This window comes from Pteropus alecto, unplaced genomic scaffold (assembly GCF_000325575.1).
Source record: "Pteropus alecto unplaced genomic scaffold, ASM32557v1 scaffold98, whole genome shotgun sequence".
NCBI lineage: Eukaryota > Metazoa > Chordata > Mammalia > Chiroptera > Pteropodidae > Pteropus > Pteropus alecto.
The window spans coordinates 3,043,192-3,051,100 of record NW_006443570.1 but is presented as its reverse complement, the minus strand read 5'-3'; the positions used below and the strand labels follow the sequence as shown (position 1 = coordinate 3,051,100).

Genomic DNA, 7,909 nt, shown 5'->3' with positions numbered 1-7,909 from the left:
GGACGGATGGGGGGAGGGGAGGGACCGGGCTTGGGGGGGACAAAATGGCTTTTTTCCTTCAGACAAGAGTAGGTCCCGCCCACTACTCACCCACGTGACCTCATTCCTTTAGGGTGTTTGCAGAGAGGGGCCGAGAAGGAGGGGGAGAGGCTAAAGCGATGCCCCCCCCACCGGGTACTAAGCCCCCCAAACTAGGCCATGACCTCACCTTTCTCAAACATCCCCTGACCCTGGAGGATAAATACTCTTCTCTGTTATCCTTCGCAACTCACCGTCCCCGCCCCTCAAGAATACGTGTGCGCCCCCCACCCCCTGACCCTGCGATCCCCGCCTCTAGCTAGGGCGCCTGGAAAATGGTGAAATGAGGACTGGGCTGCAGTCCTCCAGCGTCGGCCTCAGCCAAAGGGCGCTGGGCTCGGGCGGGGGACGCGACGCCGTGGCCACGCGTCCGGGTTATTTTCATTCACTCTAAGTGACACTCCCTCAAAATCAATAACTGCATTTGTAAGAGATGGCCTGTCCTCCCCACCATCGTCCCTCTCGGCTGCCTGATCACTGGCACCAAACAGAGCACCCTGGGACCCAGCCCGGGGCGTCTCGGGGGAGCAAACTGGCGGGTGACACAGAGGGTGGAGGGGGATGTTTCGTGGCGCGGTATCGGTTGCTGTGGTAGAAGCCGCCGTCCCCGGCGTGGAGAAAAATGGAACGCAGCCCGTGCCAAGAGACGAGCCGAAGACGAGGATCAGGCCTTGGGCCTGGGACGCAATAACCCTGCCGAATGCGAGAGCTCCGAATAAACTAGAAAACTAGGCGCCAGGGCTGGAAAGTGGGCCCGCGCTTTTTTCCCTGCCTCGCGCTGGTTCCCGCATTTTTCGCCCCGGCACGTATCGCGCTCGGCGCTCTGCGCGGCTGGTGCGCCTCCCTCGCGGCGACGGCGGGAGGAGCCGGGCGAGCGCAGAGGCGGTGGGTGCGGGCCGACTCCGACCGTCGCTCCGGTCTCCAGTGGCTCCCCCCGCGGGGAGAGAACGAAGAGGGAAGCTTAAGCCGGAGGAGCGGCTAAAGCCGGCGCCGGGGAAGCTAATCGATACTACGTTCCGGCGACGACGGAGGACCTGCCTCGTTAGGACGGTCGATTCGGTTATTAGTCAAGATTTATTGGAGATGGTCATTGTGTCTGTCCCTCCAAAGACCTCGATCATCCGGCCAGAAGCACCATTAAGTGCACTGGCGGTGGCTGGCTCGAGTTAGGAAATTGGGAGACGAATCTTCGGCAAGCGTCGGAGCGCCTGCCTCCTCCTCCTTCTTCCCTCCTCGCTCGCAGCTCAGGCCCACCCAAAGCTGGGGCCCGCGGACTGCATGCATTCACTCTTTGGCCGGCGACCAGGAGATCTGTAGACACTGGCCGCCAAATGACCCCAGCATCAGCCTTCAGCCCACACTGGCCAAAAGAGGGCTAGAATGAAGAAGAAGAGGGAGAGAGATTTCTGCACAGTGGGGGTGGTCTGAAGACCTGGGGGAGAATCAGGTCACCTGTTCCCCTGTCTTTGTACATGGAGACACGGAGTTCGCCGCCCTTCATGAAAAGGGGGCTCTTGGCGTAGACAAGCCCACTGTCCCTAGGGCAAAGTGCGTCGCCTGCATCTTAGACTCTGCCAGAAAAGATCCGCGCACCCTTCTCTGTCCCGCAACTGCCCTACCCGATGGGGAGCGCAGCAGGAACTCCCTCCTGGCCTGCCACTCCTTTCGGGCTAGAGGATTCCAGGCAAGAGAAACCTGTAGGGGCTTCGCAGAGATCTCGCAGAGATCACAATCCACCGGGCATCGGAAGGCTGCCCTTAGGTGTGTGCGTGTGGTGGGGGAATATCCTCTACTAGGAAAAGGGCTGACATCCTGAGTCCCCATTGCGGCCCTTTAATCCTAGAGTGCTGCCTCAGGGGGCCACGATGCTCACTGGAGGTCTATTCACTTGTTCTTCGGTTATTAAACACTACTCAGGAGCAAACTGCAAAGCAGACGGAACATACTGAAACCCCACTACCCACTAAAACTTCGTTTTAGTAATTTCCATCCTGGGCAACAGGTCCCCACATCCCCGGTTTAGCAAGAGAAACTTTCTGGTTTAGCAGAACTTTCTGACCCAACCCTACTCACATCTGACTTCGGTTTCTGGACAAAGAAGCACCTGTCGTGTGTCAATGTCAAATACTGCGCTAGGCACAGAGGACTTAAGCTAATGGGCCTGGCTTTTCCCCACAGGGGGCTCACAGGCTGGTAGAGGGCAAACCCAAAGGGTTACACAGCCTGTCCCGTTAGCTTCCATGGCACCGTGTAGCCTCGGATTTGCCACCACCCATAGTGTGGACACTGGATAGGGAAAGGTGAGCACTGGGAAGGCCTTTCAGAAGAGGTCTCCTTTGAGCCTAATCTTGAGAAGAGACTAGATATCGAAGAAAACTGATTGAGTCCTTTGATTAACTCCTTCATAAAAGTGGAGTTCCCCACCCCGTGCCCTCAGATGCGCCTCTGACAGACGTTAGGTGCCAATGCTTCACTTGAATTCTGCATTAGCTGTAGTATTCCACGTGGTCCTGTACCTGACAACTACCCATCATAAGAGTCATTGGGTCTGTCATAGACTAGAAACTTCTAAAAGGCAAGAACCCCGGAAACTCAGGTAATTATTTCCAGCACATACCAACAGTTACTACCAGGATAAGATCCTCTGGAAGATGACAATGGTAGGAGAGGGCGGCTCCTCTAGTGATTTTATGACTCTCTTTACCTGTGTTCTTTACTCCTCCTCCCCCAATGTCCTTTGTCAGTTTCTGGATCTCTTTCTCCATCCTCCTCACTTATGTGTGTATTTCTAAGAAAAGAATTGTTTTGTTGTTTTCTTTTTTCTGATGCTTCTCATAGTAACTGCTTCTCTTTTCCTCCTCTCTATTTTCTCCGAGTCTTCCACTCACCTCGCCTATTTCCTCTGCCATGCCTCCTTTTTCTGTCTCTCTGATCACAACTGTTCTCCCTTTCTCACCTTTCTTTTCATCCCTCAGTTTGTCCCTTCTTTTGTATCTGCGCTTTCCTCCCTCCCAAATGTATTATTTATAGAATGTAACGTCGATGAAGCAGACAACGAAAAACTGTCCAACCTCCACTGCAAATTCATTTATAATCCTACAAAATGTGCAACCTGAAATGGATTTTGTACAGTGAGACAAAACCCTGTCTTTTCTGCTATCTGGTTTGAGGGCGGAAGGGTGGGGAGGAGGTGGAGGAAAGTGACAGAGGAATTATCCCACTATTGGTTGCACAACAAATTTTCAATTACAATGACCCTCTGATTTGCTATAGGAAAAGTGTTTTGTCTGCCATTTGAATATTAAAATTGGTTTTCCAGCGGGCGGAAAACGAAAGCGTCCCTGGGTGGGCTCGAACCACCAACCTTTCGGTTAACAGCCGAACGCGCTAACCGATTGCGCCACAGAGACTACGATAATAGCTACTCTGGCGGGTAGCCGAGTCAATAGGAGAAATTATACTATGGCGCAGGAGTCAGAAGAGAAACACCGAAACGGAGCCAAGAAGTCGGATCCCGGGGAGAAAGAAGTGTTCCTGATCCAGGGACGGAAGGAAGCAGGTCGCGCATGACTTTCATTGGTTCTGGTCGGGGCAGCGCCGGCTTCCTCCGCATCTTAGATAAGGGGAAGCTCGGAACGTCCCTATTTAGGGTAACCTGAGACTTGGAGATACGTAAAGTCGACCTGTTGAGAGTCCCTCAAAGCAAAACAACCTTCGGCCTCCAAACCTTCCCTTTGCAGCTGAATACCTGCTGCCGCAGAATACTCACCACGCCCTCCTCCTATCCCTCCCCCTAGCATTATTAAGTATGCACTTAATGGGCGCCTCCTAAGTGCCAGGCACCGTTCTACGCCAGTGTATATCTAGAGCCTAGCATAGTGCCTGGCACACAATCGATGTAAAGATTTCCGGAATGAATAAATGAAACAAACTAGCATGAGTAATAAGCTCGACCCGTACAGAGTGCTGATAAGCAACGGCAGCCTTTCAGCTGGGGCCGCAGCCACGTATCTCCGGCTTCAGCAGCCCACGTGCACGTAGGTCCTGTGCCCAGTCTCCCCGGTCCCGAAACCAGGTCTGCCGCGATCCCAGCATGCACTGCAACGCCAGGTTCTTCCGCATTCACAGTGACTTTTCACTTTCCTCTTTCCGCGTCTTCGTTTTTGGCCCCTCATCCAAATATCACGTGCTGGTGACTGACAGGAGTACAGCCAATAAGAAGCCAAAATGTTCCGGAAGGGTCGGCCTCTCAGCCAATAGAGAGAAAGCAGCGAGAGTGGTTGCGCAGTGAGGGCCATAGCCGGTTTGCTGGAATAGTGGCTGGAGGTCCTAACACACTGCAATCATGGTAAGATGGGGAGAGAAGAGAAAGGATACGGGGTAGTGATTGAGAAACGGGAAAGGAGTCGTGGGAGGTTTGGGAGGCGGAGAGGGCCTGGTGGTCGACTGAAAGAAGCGTCTCCGGTTTGAAGGGGAGCGCACCGCAATGAGGATCGAGGGGGTGAATGCAGCTCCTGATAGCCCCAGAGGGCTAATCTCAGAGCTGGAATTCGGGACGTCCAGGCTGGAGGACGATGTGAACAGGAGCCTCCGGATTAGGGGCTGGGCTGGGAGCTGTGGCCGTGTTTGGCCCCTCACGCTGAGCCCCTCCGCTGTGTCTGCTCCAGTCTATTATGTCCTATAATGGAGGGGCCGTTATGGCCATGAAGGGGAAGAACTGTGTGGCCATCGCTGCCGACAGGCGCTTCGGGATCCAAGCCCAGATGGTGACAACGGACTTCCAGAAGATCTTTCCCATGGGCGACCGACTGTACATCGGCCTGGCGGGGCTAGCCACTGACGTCCAGACTGTGTAAGTGTTGGGGGTCCCCGCCCACACCCAGGCCTCTTCTTGGACCAGCCTTGCTTGGCGTCCTGCGTCCTAGTGGTCAGTCATCTACCAAAGAGCACCAGTGAGTCTGAGTCTGCCGGACACCACAAGCAATACAGAGTTGTATTCTAACCAAATTATACCAGCATTTACTCTGTGCTAGACTGTGGAAAGCACCTAACCTGCATGGACTCATTTTTCCTCTCAATGCCATTACCATGGTGCTATCCTATTTTGCAGATGAGGAAAACGGGGGTCTCAGAGGGCGTCTTGCCCAAGATGCAAGCTAATTGTCAGCTGGGATCCCACGCAAGCCTCTCTGAAGTCAAAGCCTACCCTGAGACCCTGAAGAACTTAAGGTCTAGTTGGGAAACAAGGCAGGCATACAGAAATATAACTGACTCGTGATGAGCTGGTGCTTATTAGCTGCTAGATTAGTTATCTACTTGGCAATGGTTCTGTGATTTGAGGGAAGAGAGGACCTGGGAGATTAAATAGGTAGTTATTGGGGTGGTCTAGGTGTGAGGGTTTTGGTCCTAACCGGGTGATGGTGGTGGGATAGGAAAGGAAGGCATTTCTGAGAATTGCTGCTGACCAGCCTTAGTGGCTACTTGGATATTGTAAGGCCAAAGAATCATTCATTGAGGTTGGGGTTTGTGTCTTATCTGTTACTAGTGTGTAGACTAGTTACCTAGCATGTAGACAATCCAGAAATGTTTTATAGATGATTTCTATTTTGAACATGTTGACCGAAATATAGGAATTGGGAGAACTAGTTTTAGAGGGAGGTGGTGACTTTGATTTTAATACCAATTTTGAGGGGACAAGGCAAACCAAGTAGAAACATCTTGCGAGTAGTTGAAATATGAAATTATATCTCAGAGCTGGAGAGGCATTGGTGAACTATTAAATTTAAGGAAACAGATTCTGAAGAGACAAAGTAGAGGGGAAAAAATAAACTGTAGTTCGAGCTGAACTCTTTAATTAGCAGTGGGGTTAGAAGAGAAGCCAGGGAAAAAGAGAAGAGGAAGACTCAAGAAATGGTTTCAGGAGGGAAGATGAGGTCACAGATGGCAGGAAACTGGTGCCTAAGAAGCAGCAGTTCCTGGACTGAGTTCCCAGAAGATCGAGAGTTCACTAATGCGAGTGGAAGCTTGGCAGAAAATTTTCTCTCTCATTTCCCTTAAAGTTTCTTAAGTTTCAAGAACATTTAACTTGGAAATTCTTCTTGAGATCTAACCCAACCAGCCATTTATTTTCTGGTTGTGTTGGAATCAGAGAATGACAGCTTAGGGTTCCCCTCAGTGTGAAAGCCCCCATCAGCCTTCCTCTCTCTGGTCACTCCTGCTCTCCTCCCCCCTTTTCCTTTCTTCAGGCTTTTCTCATCGAGTTTGCTTGCTTGTGGGCAGTAATTGCTAATTTTGCTAGGCCTTTATTTCCTCACTTAGAAGATGAAGCTAAGGTTGTGTCTGAGGCTCTTTGTTCTGGTTGCCTGTGACTGCTGCTGTTAGGTATGGCATTAGTCTGCTCTCTGCTGGGGCCTATACCTTAGCTCTCAGATGGCACTGGAAGAGTTGTGGCCTTTTTTCTTACGCACGTTCCAGTCCATTAATGCAGTAGCTGCTGCTTAAGACACATAAGATCTTGCATTTTCCAAGCACATTGTCAAATACCTATACGTTATTTCACCACCAATTGATTTATTTTGTCCTCACCTTATGGATGGAAAAATTAAGTTGGAGGATGAAGGCTTAGCCTAGGTCAGCTCTCTGTCCACTCTTCTTTGTGCTGTAAACTGCCATGACTGTTTCTGCAGCAGACTCCTGCCAAGAGTATAGAAGGAGCCGTTCATTTTATTCTTAAAAATGGGGGGGAAATCTACTTAACTCCCTTCTACCCTCAAAGAAAGTATGGGAGAAAAGGTTAGTAGAGTGGTGTGTTTACAGGTGTTAAGTATTGGACAAATCCTGAAACACAGACATGAGGTTGGACTTCTAGGGAGAAAATCACTGGGAGGGGAAGAGAAGAGTTTGGGCAGTGGCTGAGATTGTATATCTTCCTACATACCTCCTGACTGCCACAGGCTGGACACTAGGGGACATTCATCAATGACTTTTTTCCTCCTACCACAGTGCCCAGCGCCTCAAGTTCCGACTGAACCTGTATGAGCTGAAGGAAGGTCGGCAGATCAAGCCTTACACCCTCATGAGCATGGTGGCCAATCTCTTGTATGAGAAACGGTGAGTGGAAATGTCGCAGGTCCTCAAATAACATTCCATTCAGCGTCGTTTTGTTATAATGTTGATGAGATGCCATAGCAACTTAACTCTTTTTTATATCAATTAGCTTATAGTACAGTCAGTTTCATTATACAGCATTTCACTTAAAGTCACAGAACCTATCGACAGCGTTAAGGAAGGACTTCCTATGTAGCCTGGGACTCGGGGAGTGCAGAAACCTTGGATTGGCCAAGTAGGCATGTAGTATGGAGGGGTGCCCAAGAAGGGGATCTCTCTTCATTCTCCCACTTCTTATTTGTAGGACAATATCTTTATTTTATGGGTCTGTTTTTTGTGGGCCTGACAACCAAACAGGAAAGAAGGGGTAACTTCAGAAGGCAGGGAATGCAAATAGCAGATGAACTTGTTCTAGGTAACAAAATTAACCCCACAAAGAGTGCCCTGCAGTCTCTCAGCAGGAGCCACCCTTTCTCCAGAACTAATTCTGTGACGTAGATTCTCTGGAACAGCATGGAACCTAGGAGTTGGATATGTTGATTTTTGTCAGTTCTCTTTGAGGACTTTATGATGAGAAAAGAAGAGGCCTAACTATAGAATTCATTGCAGAAGCAGGGATGGCATTGAAGGGAGAACCCCATGGGTACTTTCCTCATACATCCTTGGGCAAAACTGAGTGTGGAAAGAACACAAGTCTAGCTCTTTTCTCTTTCTCTCTCTTTTT

At 50.5% G+C, this 7,909-nt stretch overlaps 2 protein-coding genes and 1 non-coding gene across 3 annotated transcripts in view; 1 reads left to right on the top strand and 2 right to left on the bottom strand.

Moving 5' to 3' along the window:
- PCGF2 (polycomb group ring finger 2) overlaps positions 1-281 on the bottom strand; it is an 11,513-nt gene extending 11,232 nt beyond the window's left edge. The window contains exon 1 of the mRNA XM_025041541.1: positions 209-281. The gene's annotated coding sequence lies outside the window, so the exon portion shown is untranslated. The remainder of the gene's footprint in view (positions 1-208) is intronic.
- A 3,133-nt stretch (positions 282-3,414) lies between these two features.
- TRNAN-GUU lies at positions 3,415-3,488 on the bottom strand. Its single transcript has one exon. It is a non-coding gene; the product is annotated as a tRNA-Asn (tRNA).
- Positions 3,489-4,279: 791 nt separating this feature from the next.
- Positions 4,280-7,909, top strand: part of PSMB3 (proteasome subunit beta 3) — a 9,551-nt gene continuing 5,921 nt past the window's right edge. The window contains exons 1-3 of the mRNA XM_006924724.3: positions 4,280-4,426; positions 4,746-4,930; positions 7,081-7,188. Coding sequence (XP_006924786.1) covers positions 4,424-4,426; positions 4,746-4,930; positions 7,081-7,188 — 296 coding nt within the window. The 5' untranslated portion in view covers positions 4,280-4,423. The remainder of the gene's footprint in view (positions 4,427-4,745; positions 4,931-7,080; positions 7,189-7,909) is intronic.